At 37.3% G+C, this 24,747-nt stretch overlaps 1 protein-coding gene across 1 annotated transcript in view; it reads right to left on the reverse strand.

Moving 5' to 3' along the window:
- Window positions 1-24,747, reverse strand: part of ARMH3 (armadillo like helical domain containing 3) — a 153,436-nt gene that overhangs the window by 96,651 nt on the left and 32,038 nt on the right. Inside the window, exons 14-20 of the mRNA XM_006210485.4 lie at window positions 24,407-24,500; window positions 19,275-19,376; window positions 15,470-15,528; window positions 13,857-13,922; window positions 12,921-12,990; window positions 11,774-11,834; window positions 1,298-1,386 (exon numbers count right to left, since the gene is read on the reverse strand). Of these exons, the coding sequence (XP_006210547.1) occupies window positions 1,298-1,386; window positions 11,774-11,834; window positions 12,921-12,990; window positions 13,857-13,922; window positions 15,470-15,528; window positions 19,275-19,376; window positions 24,407-24,500 (541 nt within the window). The remainder of the gene's footprint in view (window positions 1-1,297; window positions 1,387-11,773; window positions 11,835-12,920; window positions 12,991-13,856; window positions 13,923-15,469; window positions 15,529-19,274; window positions 19,377-24,406; window positions 24,501-24,747) is intronic.

Genomic DNA, 24,747 nt, shown 5'->3' on the forward strand with positions numbered 1-24,747 from the left:
TGTGTTTTCTCTTTAATCCTAAAATTTTGGAGCCTAATCATCACATAATTATCCATATATAACCATAATAGTCCTTTATATCAAAAAGAATTGTTCCTACCTAAGAAATTCTACTAACTTTAGTCATTTCAATCTCTTTTGATCTCTCTTTAGCATTTCTGACATTCCCTCCGTCTCAAACTCTCACACAATCATACTGTTTTCTCCTAAAATATCAAAATGCCACTTGGCGCTTAGTGTTATTGTGCACGCCCCCTTCACCACCATAGGCAGTAACTACAAAGAACTTCCTAATCCATTAATTAAGTATCTGTACTTCCCATTATGAAGGACTAAATTTAGAAGGCCAAACTGAGTTGGGAGGAAACCATGTGTCACAACAAGTGAGATGAATTCCATGGAAAAGGGCAGGGTTACTGGCCCATTTCTCATAAAGCCTCTGACACTTAATACACCCTCTTCTGCTCAGAATACGAAGTAGCTCTCCCAAGGGTGGGGCAACGATTCATCACTATAATCATCTGGAGAAGACTTTATTGTACCACCAGGTCACAAAAGCCACAGGACTTATCAGCAAGCAGATGTCACAGAGAACATGTCTCCTCTGCTTTCCTGAAGCCTCCAATTTAGTTGCACAAAAGAAAGGGGTAGCAAGCCAGTATTAATTGTACCCTTAGAGAAGAGCCACTTCCCGCCTGCAGGGGTGACAGTGACTTTGCTGGGCTACCAAATGGATACAAAGACAAAAGTAAACACTGTAATTTGCTGTTTCTGTCTGCAGCACAGGGGGACTGGTAAAACTGACACTGTCTGTAAACAGTAATAATGCCAGATGTAACACAAAGAACAGGATTCCCCCATCTCTCCACCCTCTCCCCACCCTCTCTCCCTATGACATTCCTCCTGAGATTACTCATCCCGAAGAAATACACAGAAGCCTCCCTATAGTCCATATGCTGCTACCAAATGGAGCCAAGGGAGAATCCAAGTTTGTACTGACTCCTCCTACCTAACTCTCACTCAAAGGAAGGATCATTGGAACTCAAGAAATATTTAATTACTTCTACCAGCTAACAAAAAAATACAGGGAGGAGAAGGAATAAGAGAGAAAGTATAGAAAAGATATGTGACATACCCAGGTTTGGATTAGAATAAGGCTGAAATGACAAAAAGTATAAATGAAAATAGGAGCAACCTAAACAAACCAAAAAATTAAAAAAAAAATTCACCTTATGCCCACGTCTAGGGGCTCATAAATGATATAGTAAAAGAGGATAAATTCAAAAGAGAAAGTTACCTGACCAGAGTTCCCGCCAGGTATAATGCAGACGTACTCTACACTTCTTCTGGTAGCAAAGTAGTTTATGTACTACCTGAATGCAGCGCCTGTAACAGAAAAACAAAAATGGAATAACCCACAAATATCCCTTCTCTAGCAAGGCAGCTTTGCTAAGGCCACTGAAGAAGCTGGATATGAACTTGTACACATGCAAAAGAAAGGAACTTCGATCTACAGTTTTCTGGTGGGTATATCCTACCTCCCCCCACCATACACACACTGCTTGTGTTAACTCCTCTTATCATTAGGAAAAGAGAGCTATAACCACATACACATCAATATTCAATTAGACACAATTGTTAACATTCCCTTGAGTATCTTTCCTCAGAGGAAGGATGCACCAGTGGACCAAAATTATACTACTCCACTCAAAACTGCAAACATACAATGAGAAAACACAAAATTAAAGAACTTAAGTCTTTAGATCTATTTAAATTAAATAAATCTACATTAAAAGTTAAATTAAAAATTCAGTTCCTCAGTTGCACTAACCACATTTTTTTTTAAACATTTTTTATTGAGTTATAGTCATTTTACAATGTTGTGTCAAATTTCAGTGTAGAGCACAATTTTTCAGTTACACATGAAAATACATATATTCATTGTCACATTTTTTTTCGCTGTGAACTACCACAAGATCTTGTATATACTTCCCTGTGCTGTACCGTGTAATCTTGTTTATCTATTCTACATATGCCTGTCAGTATCTACAAATTTCGAACTCCAAGTCTATCCCTTCTCACCCCCGCCCCTGGCAACCAAAAGTTTGTATTCTATGTCTGTGAGTCTGTTTCACTAACCACATTATTAAATACTCAATAACCACATGGGGCTAGTGGTTGCCACACTGGACAGCACAGATATACAGAACTTTTCTATAGTCACAAAAAATTCTATCGGACAGTGCTATTCTAGATCATTGAAATATTCAACATTATTCACATCCTAACAACATATATGTTTTTGAGAATATTTCCAAATAAGCGGTTAGTAGGTTGAGATTGAGATGAAAGACATTTTTAAACATTATAAACCTAACAACAAAATGTTTTTTCATCTCTGACTGGTGTAGGGTTTTGAAAGCTTGAAAAGCTATGGATGTTCAGCAAATGGTGTTAGGAAAACTGGACAGCAGCATGTAAATCAGTGAAGCTAGAACACTCCCTTACACCATACACAAAAATAAACTCAAAATGGATCAAAGACTTAAACATAAGACAAGATACAAACCTCCTGGAAGAAAAAACACAGGCAAAACATTATCTCATATACATTTCAAAAATGTTCTCCTAGGGCAGTCTACCCAAGCAATAGAAATAAAAGCAAGAATAAACAAATGGGACCTAATTAAACTTACAAACTTCTGCACAGCAAAGGAAACCATAAGCAAAACAAAACGACAACCTACAGAATGGGAGAAAATTTTTGCAAAAGATGAAACCGACAAAGGCTAGATCTCCAGAATATATTAGCAGCTCATACGATGTAGCAGGAAAAAAACAAACAGTCCAATCCAAAAAGGGTCAGAAGACCTAAACAAGCAATTCTCCAAGGAAAAAATACAAATGATCAATAGACACATGAAAAAATGTTCAATATCACTAATTATCAGAGAAATGCAAATCAAAACTATGATGAGGTATCACCTCACACCAGTCAGAATGGCCATCATTCAAAAGTCCACAAATGACAAATGCTGGAGAGGCTGTGGAGAAAAGGGAACCCTCCTACAATGCTGGTGGGAATGCAGTTTGGAGCAGCCACTGTGGAAAGCAGTATAGAGATTACTCAAAAGACTAGGAATAGACTTACCATATGACCCAGTAATCCCACTCCTGGGCATATATCCAGAAGAAATCCTTCTTCAAAAAAACACCTGCACCCCAATGTTCATAGCAGCACTATTTACAATAGCCAAGACATGGAAACAGCCTAAATGTCCATTGACAGATGACTAGATAAAGATATGGCATATTTATACAATGGAATACTATTCAGCCATACAAATAACAACATAACGCCATTTGCAGCAACATGGATGTCCCTGGAGAATGTCATTCTAAGTGAAGTAAGCCAGAAAAAGAAAGAAAAATACCATATCAGATCACTCATATGTGGAATCCAAAGAAAGAAAGAAAGAAAGAAAGAAAAAGACAAATGAACATAAATACAAAACAGAAACAGACTCATAGACATAGAATACAAACTTGTGGTTGCCAGAGGGGAGGGGGATGGGAAGGGGCAGACTGGGAGTTCGAAATTTGTAGACACTGACAGGCATATGTAGAATAGATAAACAAGATTATACTGTATAGCACAGGGAAATATATACTGGATCTTGTGGTAGCTCACAGTGAAAAAGAATGCAACAATGAATATATATATGTTCATGTATAACTGAAAAATTGCGCTCCACACTGGAAATTGACACAACATTGTAAACAGACTATAACTCAATTTTTAAAAATAATTTTAAAAAAAGCTATGGATGAAAGTATAAAGGAAAATATTGATAAAATGTATTTCCTAAAAATGAAAACCTCTTGTTTGATTACAAAAATTATAATGATTAAAACTAAGAGTCAAACAATACAGGAAATTACATTTGTAACAAATGACATGAAAGGGTTACTATGCTTAATATATATAAATTTATACAAATTGATAAGAAAAACTAATGCTCCTAATAAGAAAGATGGGCAAAGGAAATGGTCAACAAATTCTCCTGTCCCCCAATAAAGGGGAAATATGGAAAGTTAACATTTTCCAACAATGTTCAACTTTACCTAAAAAAGTCATATTAAAACAAGATCCTGGGGGAAGAGTATAGCTCAGTGGTAAAGTGCATGCCTAGCATGCACAAGGTCATGGGTTTGATCCCCCAATACTGCTGTTACATAAAAATAAATAAATAAATAAATAAATAAATAAATAAGCCTACCCTCTCCCCCAAAATAAATTAAATAAATGAAAAATACCACCCTTAAAAAAAAAAAACAAGATCCTGCTTTTGCATATCAAATTAATATAGATTTTAATGCTGACAAAAGTACAGCAAAATAGCCACTCATATATTATCAGAGAAAGTATAATTGGTACAGAGCCCTTTTAGTAGACAATTTGGCAATCTCCATGAATAGTCTTAATAATGTTTATATCCTTTGATCCACTAATGCCACTCCAGAAAATTCAGCTTTAATCCAGAATGGAAAAAAAAATGCTTTATGCAAAAAGATGTTCAACATAATCTTATTTAGAGTAAAAGAAAACTGTAAATAACTGTGGAAAGAATGTCCAACACTGAAAGAAGAGTAAGTAAATCATTACATAATGTTATGTACTGTGTTCCTCCAAAATTCGTATGTGGATATCCTAACACCAATGTGACTGAATTTGGAGAAAAGGCCTTTAAGGAGGTTAAGTTAAATGATGTCAAAGGCTGGGGCTCTAATAATCTGCTAGAACTAACTTCCTTATAAGAAGAGGGCCATCTATAAGCCAAGGAGACAGGCCTCTGTAGAAACCAAAGGTTCTGGCACCTTGATCTTCGACTTCCAACCTCCAGAGCTGTGAGGAATAAATTTCTGTTGTTTAAGCTACCCGATCTGTGGTTTTTTGTTATGGCAGCCCACACAAACTATTACACATACATACAATGAAATCTCATGAAACTCTTTAAAAGCACATTCATGGAGAATTTTTCACAACACAGATATTTCTGTTATAATGGTAAGTGAAAAAACAGCATGCAAAATTGTATACAATTAAATATATAATGGTTACAACTATATTCAAATGCATAGAAAACAGATTAAGTTTTCATGTTAATGGTGGTTGCTTCAATGTAGGATTGTAAGTGAATTCTATTCTTTCTCTTTTTCTGTTTTCACCAAATTTTCTACAAGTATATTTTACTTTTATACCTTAAAAAAAAAACACCATTTAAAACAAATTCATTTAAAAAAATGTTTTAAATCTAGAAAAGGGCACAAAGGGACTTCTGAAAGATAGAAATGTTTTATATCTTGATTAGAATAGTTGTTACAGGGATGTATACATTTGTCAAAACTCATCAAACCACTCATTCTACTGAAATCCTGTTAGTAAGTCCTTGGCAATGGGGGTCTAGAAACCAACAGGCAGAACATGAGAGAATTAATATGGAGAGAACTAGTATGTTAATCTGTGAACCAAGAATCTAAGTACTCAAGGTTTTACACTGTCATTTCTTAAATCAAGTTAATGTTCCTTCTACTTTTGTCAAAGAGGGGAAAAGTCCAAGCAAAAACAAAAACCTTGGCAGTAGTGAGGATATAGAGAAGTTGGAGCCCTCATACCTTGTTGGTGGAAATGTCAAATGGTATCACCACTTTGGAAAATAGTTTAAAAGTTTCTCAAAATGTTAAACATAGAGTTACCATATGGCCCATAAATTCTACTACTAGGTATATACACAAGAAAAATGAAACATACATCCACACAAAAGCTTGTACATGAAGGTTCACAGCAGCATTATTCATAATAGCTAAAGGTATAAACAACCCAAATGTCTATCAAATGATGAATGGATAAATGAAATGATGTTGTACATCCATACAATAAAATATAAATCATACAAGATGGATCAAAACATAGTAAAAAAAAAAGTCAGTCACAAAAGATCATATATATTTCATTTATAAAAATGTCCAAAATAGGCAAACAGAGAGAGACAGAAAGTAGATTGAAGGTGGGAGCACAGAGGCCCAAGGCTGGACTGTACTGCTCTGAAGCTCCAGGCTCATCATATAAACCAAAAGTTTCAGAAGTCAGACCTATTTCTTCATTCATTCATTTCACAACTACTGACTGCATACCAAGTAAACATCCTATACTTAAGTCTTACAAGAACTAAATGGTCAAGTTCTTAGAAACTAGATCCACATAACCTGCTAGATTGAGGCAAATGAGAGAGGCTTTTTCTCTTGAAACTGTTCTGACATGAAAGAATAAGGCAAAGAAAACAAAAATAGAAGAGAAAATAAGCAAGGCAAAAGGGCTTAACAAAGCGGCTCCTCTCCACCTAATGTGCCCCAAATGAAATTCAGCTGAATGGTAACTTAAAGTGGAGACTACTTCTAGAGGTGGGATTAAGACTCTAACAGGTTCTATGGCTTTAATATAAGACAAAGAGTATCCTGAGATCTCACTAACTTCAGCAGGATCCTACTAACTAACTAACACCGTATCAATCTGTAGGGTATCAATTTGACAGTTCATGGAATCAAGCAAAAATGGTGTAGCTAATTTCTTGGGCCTCTTAGCAGAAGGTAAAAAAACGCAAAAAAAAAAAAAAGCATCCCCCCCCAAACCAACCCTCCACAAACCTCCCTCTGTGAAGTGAGAGCTAAAGACACTAGCTAAAGGGATTAAAGTGCCTGACAACACATCAAACATACAATTGAAATGAACTAAATTTGTACGTTAAAGTCCTGGAAGTTTTCAGAATATTTCCAATAATGGGCCTGCATTGCTACCTTACCAGCCTATTCTACTGGCCTCATTGTACATATCTCTCTGTTCTTTCCACTCCTTACAGCTCTAAGTAGTTTCGTAGGAGGCCTTTCAGACAGAACTTTATGAGAGGACATTCCTGGACACCAGCACTTCTCACATGGCCTGGACCTGGACAGTTGCACCTTATCTCTATTAACAACACTGTCCAAATACTGAGCCATTATGGAGCAGCAGTGAGATACTACCTATGTCACCACTCTCTGATGCCAGCACCCTCTAGTTCAAAGGTTTTCAACATCCACTCCAGGCTCTGTTCCCACCTCTGCAGCCACCCAAAAGATGACATTATTATCCTTGTGGTCTCAGTAACTTAATACTACTTACCAAGCAGAACGAAAATTTTAACAACTGCTACGATCTTAAAAACATACTGGTTGAATGACTCCAAATTTACTACTTAGGGTGTCTCTTTATGCATGTAGATGTTTCCTATTTCGACACAAGACACTTTAACCTGAAATCTTCTTGTAGGGTCCATTGAAATCTCCACACATGGGTTTGAGAATCCCTGATTTAGAAAGAGTCCACATTTTCCATGTAAGAGTAACTTAAAGGAGAGTTTACTCTCCTCAGAGACTATTTCCCCTAACTCCCAAATCCTGTAGCAGCAGTGGGGGTGGTGGCAAGAACAAATGAGTACAGCCAGAACTGGAAATTAATTGGTTGGGTTTTCCTCCCTCTTACTGCTCCAGGCAAGGCTTTTCTTTCCTTCTTCTTTTTTTTTTTTTTGTATAAGCACCTTCCCCCATTATTACTTTACCTACAGCATTCATACACAGATGTGAAACTGTTTCATTTCTGACCCAGATTCTGGCTTTGAGTATTAAGTCTTTCCACACTCCGTATTTCTTCATATTTCACTAGGAGGATTATAAACTTATCTGAAATGGTAGAAATTCATTTTGCTTTCAATTTCTCATTCTGCTCTATGCTGCTGAAAAGCAGTGCATAATGAGAAGTGAGAGTAGCAACCTGGCCTGATGCCCAGCTAGGAGCAGCTAAGTTCACCTAAAAAGGATATGATGCTCCAAATGCCAAAAACTGGAAAGAGGTTGGAAGTAAGGAGAGGAAGATGTGGAAATATGCCCATGGGTAGTAATGAAGAAAAGTGAATTCAGCCTGAGGGTGGGACCTTCTGCCCAGCCTCTGTCAGCTTGATGTCTCATTATCTTCTCCATCTTCCCTAACCTCAGGACATTCAACTAGGAAACAGGTGGAAAAAGAATTGAGAAAGCAAGGCAAAACGAAAAAGTTAGGAACTCAGGGGAGGAGGGAGTCAAAACAGTTAATGTAGATTAGATTCACTGGTTGGGATGTGAGGGTTTGGGTGGACAGATACACACCTGTAACTCTAAATACTGAACACACAGTCTTAACCTGTCATCCCACCTTTAACTGTTATCCATTATCCACTTAATCTCAGGCAACTTTTTTTCTACCCTCCTATCCTTCCTCCATGCACCTTACATTCTAATCATCCTGAATTACTTCCTATTCTCCAAACATGCCACACTTTCAAATCTCCAAGCTTTTCAACATGCTGGTCCCCTGCCTGAGGTGTCCCTCCCCACTCCTCCACATAGAAAACTCCTACTGTTTCTTCATGACTCAGGTCAAATACAGCCTTTTCCGATGCCAAAGTCAGCATTAGTCATCCTAAAGAAATATTTCCTTTGTTACTTATCATAGTAGTAGTTAAGAGTACAGTCTCTAGGGTCAGACAGACTTGAGTTTGACTCTTGCTGATGCAACTAACTAGGTGTGCAACTGTGACAGCCAGCCTGCAAGATGGCCCCCATTAGTCCCTACCTCCTGGCATTCACACTTTATGTAGTCCCTTCCCACACTGTATCAGGCTTGGTCTGTGTGGCCAACAGGAATGGTATGTCATTATAGATTAGGTTATAAAAGACATTATGACTTCCTTCTCTTTCTCTCTTGGATTATTTGCTTTGGGGAAAGCCAGCTGCCATGTTGAGCAACCCTATGGAGAGGCCCATGCAGCAAGGAATTGAGATTTGCCAACAACCATGTAAGTGAGCTTGGAAGCAATTCTCCAGCCCCAGTAAAGCCCAGTAGAGCTTCAGTGGAGCCAAAACACTGACTACAGCTTATGCCAAAACTACCCAGCTAAATTGTTCCTGGATTTATGAACCATAGAAACTGTGAGATAATACGTGTTCGTTTTAAACCTCTCTGTTTCGGGGTAGTGTGTTACATAGAAATAGATAATACACCTGAGAAGGAAGGGAACAGCCCAGGATTTCCCATAAGAAAATTTAGGTTCATGTTCAAGCAATGGTGCTTACTAACCGAATACCAAATCTCCAGAGCCTCAGTTTCCTCCCTTGGAAAATGAGAAAACTAAGACTATAATAATACACTACAAAGTCAATAACATATCTTAGAACTAGAACATAAGATAATCAAGCTGTGGCAAAACAAATCTGATCCCTAAGGTACTGATGTTCAGAGATCCCATCTAACACAAGCAGAAAACTCCTCTAATAAGTGCTATTAAAAAAGCAGCCTTTTTCCTAGAGGAAAACATAGGCAAAACATTATCTGACATACATTTCAAAAATTTTCTCCTAGAAGAAATAAAAGCAAGAATAAACAAATGGGACCTAATGAAACTTACAAGCTTCTGCAGAGCAAAGGAAACCAGAAATAAAACAAGAAGAAAACCTATGGAATGGGAGAAAATTTTTGCAAGTGAAACCGACAAAGGCTTCATCTCCAAAATATATAAGCAGCTCATACGACTCAATAAGAAAAAAATAAACAACCCAATCCAAAAATGGGCAGAAGACCTAAACAAGCAATTCTCCAAGAAAGACATACAAATGATCAAAAAGCACATGAAAAAATGCTCAATATCACTAATTATCAGAGAAATGCAAATCAAAACTACAATGAGGTATCACCTCACAACAGTCAGAATGGCCATCATTCAAAAATCAAAAAATGACAAATGCTGGAGAGGCTGTGGAGAAAGGGTAACCCTCCTACACTGCTGGTGGGAATGCAGTTTGGTGCAGCCACTATGGAAAACAGTGTGGAGATTCCTCAAAAGACTAGGAATAGACTTACCATATGACCCAGGAATCCCACTCCTGGGCTTGTACCCAGAAGGAAATCTACTTCAGGATGACACCTGCACCCCAATGTTCATAGCAGCACTATTTACAATAGCCAAAACATGGAAACAGCCTAAATGTCCATCAACAGGTGACTGGATAAAGAAGATGTGGTATATTTATACAATGGAATACTACTCAGCCATAAAAACCGACAACATAATGCCATTTGCAGCAACATGGATGCTCCTAGAGAATGTCATTCTAAGTGAAGTAAGCCAGAAAGAGAAAGAAAAATACCATATGAGATCGCTCATATGTGGAATCTAAAACACAAAAACAAAAACAAACAAACAAACAAAAACAAAGCATAAACACAGGACAGAAATAGACTCATGGACAGAGAATACAGACTTGTGGTTACCGGGGGTGGGGGTAGAGGGTGGGAAGGGATAGACTGGGATTTCAAAATTGTAGAATAGATAAACAAGATTACACTGTATAGCACAGGGAAATATACACAAAATGTTATGATAAATCACAGAGAAAAAAATGGGACAATGAGTGTGTATATGTCCATGAATGCCTGAAAAATTGTGCTGAACACTGGAATTTGACACAACATTGTAAAATGATTATAAATCAATAAAAAATGTTAAAAAAAAAAGCAGCCTTTCATGGTCTTTGAATTGAAATAAAGGATAAGATTTACTTTTAAACATCCAAAAGATATGGAAAAATGCAAACCACAACCCATTTACCTACATAAAATTTGTATCATTATTTCATACCTAGGAAATCAAGACTATGTAGCCTACAAATGGTCTAAAAAGCTGGCAATCTACTCTATTCAGAGTAAAATCTCTTGTATCTCCCTAGATCCCAGCCCTGGCATTGGAACAAGGTACACTAAGCTTGCTGTGTGCCAAACTGTTCTCTTACTCAAAAAAGTGGAGGTCCTAATTTCGTTGTCAGACTGTTTGATTCTTTTTTAAAAATTTTATTTTTATTATTTTTAAAAATTTATTTTATTTGAGGGGGGAGTTAGGTTTACTTATTTATTTTTAGAGGAGGTACTGAGGACTGAACCCATGAATTCCAATGCTTTTTAAGGAATAGAGGTAATATACACACTTGAGATCACACTAATATGGCACAGCTGTTCTTGGACATTAACGATAAGAAGAATACTGAAATAGCAAAGAAGAGAGAAAGCCTAAAGGCTTAAACTTTATTAAAATATGATTTTCAGTTGTCTCCAGTTGTACTGGTTGAAAAGAATTGTGACAGACAATCAGGTCTCCTCAGTAGGCAGGAATCTCCCAGCCAGGTCACTGTACACACCTTCTGCCTAGCTAGGAGAGTTCTGACTAGGCTGCTAGGACAATGTAGGCTAAGAATGGACCAGAAGGTCTAACTCTCTGGTCTTTCCCTGCCTTCTACCTGCTGCTGACTACTTTGATACCAAAGCCCAGGGATAACTAAGTGTTCTGCTGGTATTCCATATCTTTGGACACAAGAGCCACCTATGATCACTGCTTCAATGTATCAGCCCTGTTCTTCATTCAGTGTGCCTAAAAATGATAATGAAGATGTGAATTCAAACTGTGGTTTGCACTTTTACCCGCTTCTGGGAAAACATATAAATCCAGGCCATAAAATGCTCCCTGACATTTCTCCACATGTAAATGTGTTTTTCCTGAAATGACATATATATAGAAATTTTGTGATTATAAACTTCCCATCACTCAATTCTGTAAAATAGATTTGTACACATTAAATGAACCACAGTACTTACACATAGAGATCCATAGGAAACTCCTTCATCATGTGTGTTACAATAAACTCTACCATCAGGTCTGAATGGGAAAAGGAAAAAAATTAGATCAATCAGAATGAAATTCATTGCTTGCCTTTAAGTTGGAAAAAAAAAAAAACCTTCCCAGTACACCTTGCACTCATGCTGAATGGCATCCATCAACCACATCTTTATTAATGTGCACTTACATTTATTTTATATTAGGCACTTTTTGCAACACTTTTCAACACCTGCCACTTGTAACAACAAAATTAGTTCTGTCTCCTACTGCCAGAAGGATATCTTGACCTGCCAATAAACTCAGATACAAGGGAGATTTCATCATAGATATTTCATACCATGGAACTAATGCAAAATGCCAAAGGGAAATCATATTCTGAGACCCAAGTGTTGAGCAAGCTGAGAAAAAATTACAGATCACATCCGTGTAACCAGAGACTAAAACTCTAAAGCTATGTAAGTCTGTCTCATCTTGCTATCACACTCAGTTTGACAGATATTGACTGAAATGGTCTGTAGAGCTTTGGGTCAATAGAAGTTTATTATATCGTTCTAATTACTGTTTCTAAAATCAAGTAGATTTAGGAACTAGGGCTGGATATCCAAGTGAAATGAGATTAAGAGTTCAGATCACTCCCCTGAGGAAAATGCAGAATTCTAGGCAGAAAAAATTAGCTATGATACATCCCCCTATCTGTCAGCTCTGTCAATCTCATCTCAGCTTAATTTACTCAGAGGAAGTTTTGTATGTTTGAACCTTGAACTTTAAAGCCTCCTAGCCAGCTGACACATCAATTTAGACCAAGAAAAGGAAGGAATAATTTGAAATCTTGATCAGGAGTAAGATAATTTACAAATTTAAATCACATATCAAGCTTAGACTTAGTCATCTGTCTCCCTAGAAAGATCCTTTTCTTTTCATCAGAGCACCCTTTAATTGACAATTATATTTATTGAGATTACTTTACCAAACTCAACAATAAACATGGTTTCTGAGGCCAGGGAAGAAACATAACTAGTAACTTTCTTCACTGAGGAAGAAGAACATCAACCAGGATCTATCCTTCATCTTAATCATGAAAACCTATCACTGGCTCTGAAACACGCCAATCTTGATGACACTCACCGAGTACCGCACATACTAAAGGACGGCAGGGAAGATTCTTGTCTGCTGCCTTCTTCCTGTGTCTCATAGGCTTCATACAAAAAAGAAATTAAATTAGTAGACACCTGAAACAACAGCCAATGGCTCATTATCATTATCATGTTTTTCATGCAAATAAAATCACTACTACAGAGATGCTACTTTTTCTTTCTTTTTCTAGTGGTGGGGGTGGGGTGGGGCAGAGAGGACACGTAAATGCTTCTCAGTTTTCAATGCAGGCCTGTAACAAAAACACAATTCACAGCAAGACAACAGGAGCATACTATAATGAGACAGTTGTCGCTTTTACTTTGATTTTCTCTATACAAGTGATATTACTAACAACAAAAGAGGTATATTAGTATTTTTCTTTGATAAAATAATAATTAAGAAAAAGAAGAGGAAAAGGTGACTTTGTAGAGGCAGTAACAGTCATAGTTGCAAAAAAACAAAAGAAAGTTTTCAGTATAAACCTCAATATGATATTTCTGAATGTACCTCCATGTTTTAGAAAATTCCCTGGTCCTCCATATTCTATTTCCCCCACCTCTCAGGTGAATAAATCAAAGTAGTACCTGGCATCAATCAATCAAAGATCATACTACAAACAAAAGGCTTAGGCCTATCTTCTTGTTGAAATCTATGTTACTGATAGATTCTAATATTACTGCCATGAGTATTACTGCTGTGGGTATATGGTTGTGGATCTTTCTATTCTCTCTTGATTAGGTAACACCTCCATGACACACAAAAAATCACAACAGGCATGGGTCTACTGAACAGCAGTCAAGCAAGAGCCCTTTAGCACAACTTTCCACCTGCATTTGTTCTAGTAGAATCAATTTCATCCTCCCCAATCCTACCAACACACAAAAAAATTTTCCCTACGAAGAAACAAGAAACAAAAGTCACACCTACCATTCTATGTAAATTTACGCGAAAATTCATGTTGTCGTCATGCAAAAATGCATTGGCATATTGATCCTAATAAAAATAAAAATATAGAGAAAAAGTAAGGAATGAAAGCTATATTTAAGAAACTCAGTTTATAATCTATCTATAATCTATAATCTTAAAGTCCAAGGATTTGCAGGACTTAAAGAACTCCTTTCAAGGACCAGTGAGAGAGCTCGTGGGATGAAGCCTAGAGCCTTTATGTCAATCCCTACTTAAGCCATGAGATTTCAGTTGGGTGTAATCTCCCAGTGTGTCTCTAACTGGCCAAAAATCTCTAAGCAAATTACAAACAATAAAAATTGAGGCATGGGCATTTAAGGCAAATGCTGAGAGGAATCTGTTTTCCTATTCTCTCTTTCTTCCCATCTGCCCAAGGAGCCTGCTCTGTTTGTGACAGCTTGAAGGTTCTCATAGGAACTGCAGGATGCATGTGCAAGCTCCACATGAGGATCTACGATTAAGAAGAAAGGTCTGCACTCGGCCGGGAATGGGTTTGGCACAGCAAGAGAATACTGCTTACACAGGCAGCGTGGCAGTAGGCAAGACCCCATCTATCCCTGGCTTTGCTGAAGACTGATGGAAAATCAAAAACCTCTCACCATGGGTCAGTAATAAACATCCCTTGGACCTTTCCCAATACCTGTTCTGAAGATCTGACATGCCTACAGACTCCAATTACTAGGAACTGTTACAACCTGTGAAAAACAACTCCTTTAAAGATTTTCTTGGAAAGACTTTTGAAAAGCAATTACACCCAGGCCCACTGCTAATAAGCAGCTCTTCTATAACCAGCTACCCCTAACCTGGTGAAAAGTAGGTCATCTTTCCACAGAGAACATAAAAAGGGAAAGACTGAGAGAGATCTCTACTCCATGTGGACAACACCTTTACTTTTTCTTAGGAGAGAAAAGATCAAAATAAGGAATAAGTGAAGGAGGAGGTTGAAAGTACAAATTTAGCTCTAAATTGACTCATTTTTTGGCATACCTGTGTTGCCACCAAGATCTAGGGTGAGTTCAGGCCCAATTAATCCAACCAAAAGTGCCTTCTTACAAAGCCAAAAACCTCTTCTTTTTTTCCCTTGGGCTCTTGCTCTTCATCAAACTGCAATCAGCCCACTTTACTCAGTTTCCAATTCCCCTCCTTGGCTTTTCTCTCTACCTCTCCCCACAGGAAACCTGAGCTCCTTTTTCCATTTTGCTAAATGCAAAAGACCAAACATGAACAGCTTCAAAGGAGCAGGCTTATTTTTTCTAAAGAGGCATAAGTCTCGTTTCAAACTCTTAAAAACTAGAATCTTTCAGTTCTCAATTATAGTAATTACATATCACAATTCATTATTAATTCATGCAGTAAATTCTAATTGAGCCTTTACTATGTGCCAGACACTAAGAATACACTACGAAGAAGACAAAGTACTATCGGAGTAGGGAAGAGACAATAAGATGGGGGAAGATTTTTCTCCCCCAAGCTTTAGGATTATAAAAGCTAGGGGATAAGAACTGGGGAAAAGGGCAGAAAGACAAAACACTTGGTGCAAGATAAGCTAATACCAGAAGGCTGGTGAGACCTACCTCTGCAATACACGTAAGGATAATCAGACAGAGTTTGCCACTGTGAAGTCGGTGCTCATCTGAAAAGAAAAAATAAACTCTTCTCTTTAAATCATCCAGACTATGTTTCTATAAAGAATAAAGATGTGTAGCATCAAAAAGAACATTCATACTTTCTTTCCCCACAAAACTCATGAATGAAAGTCAAGGTTCTACTAGAGTAATCCTTGCTTTTCTTCTAGGCAAAAGAATTGCCCCAGTATTTTTTTTAATACTCTGGTAGTCTGATGAACAGCTAACCACCATCCCGAGAACCATGTAATTATTATAATGTTTCCTATTACCATCAGGGCCATGCGCTTAGTTTCCATATCAGCCCTTTGCTTCTGAATAATCAGGTCCATTCCCTTTCCCACCCCTCCCCATCCATTAGCTATAAGCACCATCATCTTTACCCACCTACCACAAAATCTAGAAAAACTTTATACCTGTTCATGGCAAACTGGCAGTAGAATCAGAAAGAAGTTAACTGGAGACTAGGGTCCATCTCATACTTCTCTTGTACTGTGAATATTACTTATATATAACCAGGAAAGCAGAGAATTCTTAATCATTTTTCTTACTGCCTCTACAAATATTTATTTAGTGCCTACTATATGATGGACACTGTGCTAGGCACTAGAGATGTAGCACTGAACTAACCAAAAGTCTGTGGTCTCTAAGAATTCACATTCTAGTTATTAAGAAAGAAAGCAACCTCAATAACAGGGCTCTAAGCCCAGATGAATGACCAAGAAAGAGCTACTCTATCACTGCCAATTACCAGAACCATCAAAGCTTAATTACTTTTCAGGATCTTTGTGGGTGACAGGGTGAAATGGAGGAAAAAAGAGGGTCATGCCAGTATACCCAAAACAGATAAATGGCTTATGATGTTTCAAATTAGCTTTGATAGGACCCAGACTAAAGTCCATTCTGGAGAGATCTATTAGCAGACTACAGTGCTACAGAAGTTAGCTAATAGTACTCATCCTGACATTAACCTGTTACTTCCTCAAAGATGGAATCTATCAACTAAAATCTGACAATCAGAAGGCATAATGAGGGTTGTGGTCAAAGAAATACATTCATCTCTCCTCAGAGATAGGCCGTGCAAAACAGAAGTGATGCTAATCCCTATCTGGCATTCCCAGTGGCTTACACCAGAGCCCCTAGGCAGCCAGAAGAGAAATGCCCCTGCCTATGCAAAACTAGATTCATGAGACTCTTCCACCTACACTTGGACACAGGGTTTCTCTGGCACTATCCTCCCTTTCCCCAAAGCTCATAAACAACTCTTATAGAAAAGCCTGTAGTTATCTCTCCACTTATGAAGAAGAAGGAAAAAAAAAACTGTTTCTGAATATAAAAATAGGGCATATTTCATTATAAACACTTTTTTTTAATTCAGAAAAGCATAAAAAAGGATAATAGAAACCAAGTTTAATCACACTACTCAGACACCAATACTGTTAAAACTTGGGTGAATCAACTTTAAGTCTATGTATGCACAGATATACATACATATCTTTAATATTTTTGCCTAATGTCTATTTTAAAGATTAAGTATATATTCCCTTAGGGTGACAATACCCAAGTCAGAAGATCTTCAGGAAAAAAAGGCTTTGAAAGCAGAGCCAAATCAAGGAGATGATGAACACAAAATTTTGGAGAATGGTGAGGAGAGTAGTAACTGGGGAGGGGACACAAAGGTAGTTTTAACAGCATTAAGAGTTTCTTAAGTTGAGTGGTAGGTTCACATATGTTCACTTTATTATTATACTTTATGACCTATGCTATTTATTATGCTTATTATAAACTTATAACCTGATAGTCATATAGTCATATATATTAAAAGCATCTTTTTATAGGTATCAAATGATAGATATATAATAAAGAAGAAATAGTATTGAGAGGAGGGGGAGGAGGAACAGAGCCAAGGGAAAAAGTTGCTTCTATTGCTCCTAAAAACATAACGAGATCCTGTTAGCCAGGTCAGGATCTTAATCAAACGGAAGAGAGCTGGGCCAATGAAGCCACACAGGAGCCGTTTTTAAAATTAACTCTTCATCATACCTAATCATATTTAGGCTGCCATACATACCTTACCATATTTAGGCTACCTGTTGTCAAAGACCTAACCCAGTCTCAATTTAGAGAAATAGCCTGAGACCATACATACTGCAATTAATCTGCCCTCAATTTTGCTTTCCATTTTATGGATGGCAAAGTGACCAGGAAAGGGGTTTATATAATCATTAAGGCTAAAAGTGAGTTCCAAGGGCCTCAATTCACTGTGCTATATCAAGCAAAGCTAAAAGTTCATTTTCAGGGTCACTGCTATGCAGTTTTTCTCTTTCTGTGGTTGCTGCAATATGTCTAGAGAAAGGAAGAGGTTACCTATTTCCACAAAGGAGAAGCGATGGCCTCAGGAAAATACTGATAGACAAGAGTCTCGCTACCCTTGCCTGCCAGATCTCACTTGCCAAGTCTCAGAGGTTCACCATCTCTGCAGCTCCCAACGGAACTCTCTAAATTAGGAATCTGTGACATGGACTACTTGTATCCATCTCATCCCAATACATAGCTCTCTCTGGGAAGAGCATACTCACAAGGCATAACAAGAGAAAAAAAAATCAAAGATTACAAGACAAAGATCTCAAAAAGCTAATGCAGTATGTCTAAGTGTTAACAGTTTAGATTCTGTCTGCCCAGGTTCCTTTTAATTCTGGCAGTTCTTCATCTCTCATTTTTATCTTTTAGCTCTCTATCTCTGTCTACCACTGTTTCTTTCTCACTCCAAAAGTCCTCCAATCCTAGTCTTTGTAAGTCTATCATAAGAGGATAACTCTTATGCAGCTCTTGCCTTTCAGCTCCATTCTGGAATTCTAGGGATTGTACTTAATGTCACTGAACTATACACTTTAAAATGGTGAAAACGGTAAATTTTATGTTATATATACTTCACTGCAACAAAAAAATTGTAAACACTCATATAAATCCAGTATAAGGAAAAACTAGGTTAAAAAGAAAATACCTCCCCCTGCAAAAAAAAAAAAAACTGAAATAAATAATAAATAAATAAATGAAATATATAAAAAACAAACAAACACACACAAAAAGATATATAGACAGAATGTGCTGGGTTTCTTCCCAATCCTCTGTCACTCCTAGCCCAATTATTCCACTACCCTACCACCAATTAAAAGATCACAGAAAAATCATAAACAAAGGAAAAACAAAAAAACAGAATAAACAAACTTTTTCAACACCTACTTCTGTCCCATTTTCATTCTGCATTTCAGGGATGGGTACTGACACTCTGTTTTAAGTGTTAAAGAACACAGTCCCTCTGAATCTCACCTTTTCCTACTGTACTCTGTACAACAGTCCTCTAATTCTCACCAGGAGCTGATGCTTTCAGTCCTTGTCCTCAAAAGGGAATTCCCTGAAACATGCTAATCCCCCCACTTCCCATACACAAGAGTTTGCATCTACTTACCAAATCTGCTAAGAAGACTTGCTAGTTTTTGTAGAGATCAATTTTTTTTTCCTGTTCTATTTTGGAGCACTCCCCCTCCAGCTTCAGGTTTTCCCAACACCACCTAATTGCCATCTGGCAGTGAGAAATCACTGTCTTCCAGTAAACAGGACCACCACCTTACACAGGGGGCCCCAGTGGTTCATCTTGTCAAAGCTTCAAAGTATTAATGCTGCTCCTTGATCTAGCTAAGCAGCTGTTTACCACACCTCCTGCTTCCTGAGCCCCCGAAGCAGCATGCCTTACCTTTGGTGTCCTGCATGACAATCGAGCTATACTTTAAGAAGGTGATCAGGAGATTACTGGTCTGCACATCTGCATCTAGAGGGAGTTCCACAGAACTTATAACTGGAAGAGAACAGATGAAATGCATTTAGCCTATAACATATTACATCTAACACTTCTTCCCACAAAGCCAACTTGCCAGTAGGCAAGGAAATCACTAAACAAGCTCTTTCCACAACAGAGGAAGAACCAAGTGCTTCTTATGAAATGTTTATCTGCTCTTCCTAGGCCTCTAGAGCCCTTCCAACCCCCAAGATTAAGCCCAATGCCCTTCTCTCATATCTAAGAATGCCAGTCTCCAGGAATAGTGTTTTTCTCCCAACATCCTAAGAAGGCTAATTTGATTCTACTTTCTAGCCCCAAGTAACCCAAAAGGGCTCAAGGCCCATTTTAAAAGCACTTAAATTTGTACCTAAGGGAAAGATCTGTATTGAATATAAATGAGCCTTGCTTTGATGAGTCTACTGCTTAAAATAAACGACAATTCGTTCCTAACAAGGAAAAATCTTGCTCAATTTTGAGAATAAGCCTTTAGGCTGGAAATATTCAAACGGAAGGGAAAAAATTAAGGCAGAACTACATTCAAATTCTATTTCTTAGGTGAACTACATTCAAATTCTATTTCTTAATCCCTTCCCTGAAAGGGAACCTGATAAGGAATATCCAAATTGAAAATGAGTGGACATTATTGACTGGGACAGCCTAGGAACTGAGTTTTATATTCCTAGCTGCTTGCTGTTTCCAAGAGAAACTACCTCCACTCACAGTCTCTGAGCCACAGTCCCAGTGAACAATAAAGGACCAGACTTGGGCTGACCCACACAGGACAGACTTAATATAGATTTCCCAAGTTTCTAATACTTCAAATTAGACTTAGGCAACTTGTTAAGTGTTTTTACACTACCTAAAACATAATATAAGGGCAAAAGGTGGCTCATGATAGCCCAAACTAGAGAATCTATAGCTTTCTCTTATATTTTCACCTATGAAGACTGAGCTGAGTTTGGGAAATTATTCATGATATGTATTCATAACCATAATGAATCCCTCTGGAATTATAACAATGTATGCAGAGAACAGTTATTAACACTGGGATACATTTGCATATTATGGATCCATAATACACAGCAAGCACAGCAGAAGTCTTATGAGGAGAAATTAGCATGCCCAACCCTTGGCTGTTTTCCCACAATTCAGCCCCTAAGAACTAATAAAAGACAAATATATTTTTATGTTGAAATACTAAAAGGTCTTAATTCATTTTATAGGTAAATGACCTGAGACTGTCATTTCAAACTACAGCCTATTCTGAAGCTCAGAGCCCATAGTCATTCCTTTGTCCAATACAAAGAGGCATCTAACTGATAAGTGGGACTTTTTTTCCCACTCAAATGCAGCAATAACTGGAAAACTGTCTTATATAATATGTAGAAATATAGAAGTATATGTATTTTTAGTTTACCAGAAAAGTCCTGTCATGCCAAGGCTGAGTTGTCAAATGTCAAGTCTGAACTGAGAACAAATGTTACAGCTAAACTGCTGGCTTTTAAAAATAATGGCTCCAGTGGCATAACTTTAAATATAACTAGGCTACTCAGCACCAGTTATATTAAAAACCAATTAAAAACCAAAACTTGAAAACAGAGCTATAAAACTTAGGGCCCCTACAGAAAGGAAATGAGCTAGGAGAGAGGAAAAAGAACAACATAGAAAAGACAGAATAAAATCCCTCACAAATTAAAATCTCCTTCCTAAGGATAAGTTATTCCTTGATCTCTGGCTTCATAATTCTTCCCAGCTGCCTTTGTCAAAGGAGACAGCCATCTGAAAGTGGGCTGACTCCATCGTCCCACTAGAAAAAATAAAAGCTCACTGGTTGTAGGTAAGTAAGCACAAATCCTGCCATTGCATAATCAAGTGTGTGGGTGGAAGTGTTCACAATGAACAGTTTGAAAGGCAGTTCTCTGAAACATTGAAACCCTAACATCACATGGAACTCAGATAGATGTGTGTGTGTGTGTGTGTGTGTGTGTATAGCTTTTGATATCCACGGTAACCAAGCAGCCTTCATCCTTAACAAGAAAGAACAGTACTTCCATTGGATTATTCAGTGACCTGAATAAGCAGAGACAAGTAGAAATCCTACTACATGCTCCCCTCCCATGAGGATACAGGTATGCCCCACTTTTCAAAAGCTCATTTTATGTAAGCCATTTTGCTTTTTTAAAAAACCTACATTAGTACCTGTTTTCGCTAACAGAAAGAAATCCAAAGTGGATTTTCACTTTTAACACAAAAGCAAGAGTTGGGGAGGGTATAGCTCAGTAGTAGAGTGTGTACTTAGCACACACAAGATCCTGGGTTCAATCCCCAGTACTTCCATTTAAAAAACAGACCAACCTAATTACCTCCTCCAGAAAAAAAGGAAAAAAAAAGAAAAAAGGCAGAATGGGGAGGGGAAGAACAGGGGTAAGGAATTAAGAGGTACAAACTACTATGTATAAAAAAAAAAGCTACAAGATTATACTATATAGTACAAAGAATAAAGCCTATATTTTACTGTAACTATAAATGGAATATAATCTTTAAAAATTATGAATTACTATGTTGTACACCTGAAACTTATAAATGCTACAAATCAAATACACGATAAAAAAAATAATTTAATTAACTTTAAAATAAAAAGACAAATGATAACAAATGTTGGTGAGAATGTGGAGAAAAGGGAATCCTTGTGCAATGTTAATGGGAATGTAAACTGATTCAGCCACTAAGGAAAATTGTATGAAGGCTCCTCAGAAAATTAAAAACAGAACTGTCATATGATCCAGCAATCCCACTTCTAGGTACATATCCAAAGGAAATGAAAACAGGATATCAGAGATATCTTCACTCTCATTTTCACTGCCACGTTATTCACAGTAGCCAAGACATGGAAACAACCTAAATGTCCATCAATAGATGAATGGATAAAGACATGTATACATATATACACACAAGGGAATATTGTTCAGCCATGAGAAAGAAGGAAATTCTGCCATTTACAACATGGATGGAACTTGAGGGCATTATGCTAAGTGAAATAAACCAGAGAAAGACAAATACTGTATGGCATCACTTATATGTGGAATCTTAAAAAAAAAAAAAAGTCAAACTCATAGAAAAAAATTGTAGAAAAGTGGTTGCCAGGGGCTAGGAAGTGGGAGAACTAGGGAGAGGTTGGCTAAAGGGTACAAACTTTAAGCTATAAGGTTAATAAGGTCTGAAGATCTAATGTAAAACATTACGACTCTGTTGATAACACGATGTTGCATAACTGAAATTTGCTAAGAGAGTAGAACTTAAATGTTCTCACCCCCTGCAAAAAATAAAAATAAAAAGATAAATATGTGAGGTGATGGATGTGTTAATCAAAGAGATGGGGGACTCTTTTCACAACGTACATGCATATCAAGTCACCACCATGTGCACTTTAAATATCTTACAATTTTATTTGTCAAGTAAACCTCAATAAAGCTAAAAAAAGTTTTAAGTATATATGTTCAACTTTTTCTTTTTCAAATTCAAGCAAAGAAAAATATAGGAAAAAAAATCCTACCACTTATTAACTAGAAATGAACTTAACAAGAGACAAGAGTTGGGGTGGGAGGAGAGAAAGAAGAAAGCCAAGAAATGAAAATAGCATTCAGCATTTGTTTTGCAGTGAGTTGTAATAGAGGCAGTAAGCACCACAAGCAGTGAGAGTGACACCACCAAGTTCCTCCACCAGGAACTATACTCAACATCTAAGAATCAAGCTGAGAACTGTGTGAGCATCTGTGCTTTATCTCAATTTACTTTGTGCATCTGTTAGCAAGATGCATCCTAAGGTATTGTTTCTTTGCTTTACATCATTTCAGCTTACAGCAGGTTTCATAGGAGAGCTCTACTTTCAGATAGCTGGGGAAATCTGTATTTTGGAATTTGACTTTCAATTCTAAACAGCTCCAATTTGCTACCATAGACTTGAATGGCACCGCTCTGTCATGCTTTTGTACCAATACTGCTTATACTACCTTAAAATGTTGCTGCCACTGGTGCTATATAAAAGTTTAAAGAAGAAAAAGCAGATCAAAGAAGGTCATTTCACATATAGACGATAGAGAGGCACAAAGAAAGGATCAAAGCTAGATTTCCTGTACTTCTTTACCCAAAATGAGGTCAATATTTGAAGCAAAACATCAAGTATTAATGAAGATTATTTTTAGGTTAAGGTACTCCATCAAACACACTCAGCTGACAATAGAACCAACTCAAGTTGACACAGTTTATTAAGAAAAATTCATAATTTCTTTTCTGTTATCCTTTTCTTATGTTCCAATGATAAGATTTTTAAAGTGGAAAATTTTTTATTTTTTTTTTTAGGGAGAGAAGTCTTAAATACCCACCAAACTCCCAATTACTATGTCCTTGTTGTTTCCTAACTGGAAGTGGCTGGCAGACATATAACAGTGAGCAAATATCAGGTTCACTTTCTCATTCATTTATTCAACAAATGTTTACTAAGCAATGACCATGCCAGACACTATCCTGGGCATTTAGTAGCGAACAAAATAGGCATGGTCCCTGCCCTGACCCATGTCTCGGTTCTTAGTCTCAACTCTCACTAACCTTTGGCAAACTACTTATTTCTCTGGCCTCAATTCTCTCATTTGTCAAATGATAACATGAGATAATATTATTATTTTACATTTATTTCAGTGAGGTATACTAAAATGTCTCATCTGAGCCTCACAAGTACCCTGAGCGTTTGGCAGGACAGGCATCACTGACCTCTGAGGTCCCTTTAGATTTAGCATTCCCTGATTCTACGACCATTCCCTGAGGAGGACAAGCTGAAATTATATAGCTTGTTATACACAGAAAAGCACTTGACTATCTTCTTCAAAGTTTTCTTTGGAGCTTCAGAAATTCTGAAGGACAATTCTTCAGATAATTCCTTGAGCGAAAGAATTAACAATTGTGGGTTTTGTTAAAAAAAAAGAAAGCTATGCTCACCCCCTAGAGATTCAAGATCATATTAATCAGGATAACAAAAGAGGTAGTGGACTTACCATCAGAGGAGGGTGGTGTGGTCCCAAGTGGTGTGGCTGGGGTTGTTGGAGCAGGACTGACAGGGGTTGTCACCAAGCCCATTTCTGGATGACTCTGAAAAAGAACACAGATAAGGTTAAGAAAAGAGAAAATTCAGTTCTGGGTATCCTCTGCTTATCCTTTCTGGTATTCCTGGCCTCATAATGAAACAGAAAGCTCACTGAGGAAGGACTGCTTCTACATTTAGTTCCCATGAGTACCTGATCACTGTTGATGCTTGCAAAACTCTAATAAGAAGCTCTTCAGGCTAGTTTTCTTTAAGCAAATACGTTCCCATTACATAAGTTTTCTGCAGAACCAT

This window comes from Vicugna pacos, chromosome 11, assembly GCF_048564905.1.
Source record: "Vicugna pacos chromosome 11, VicPac4, whole genome shotgun sequence".
In the NCBI taxonomy this organism is placed as follows: Eukaryota; Metazoa; Chordata; class Mammalia; order Artiodactyla; family Camelidae; genus Vicugna; species Vicugna pacos.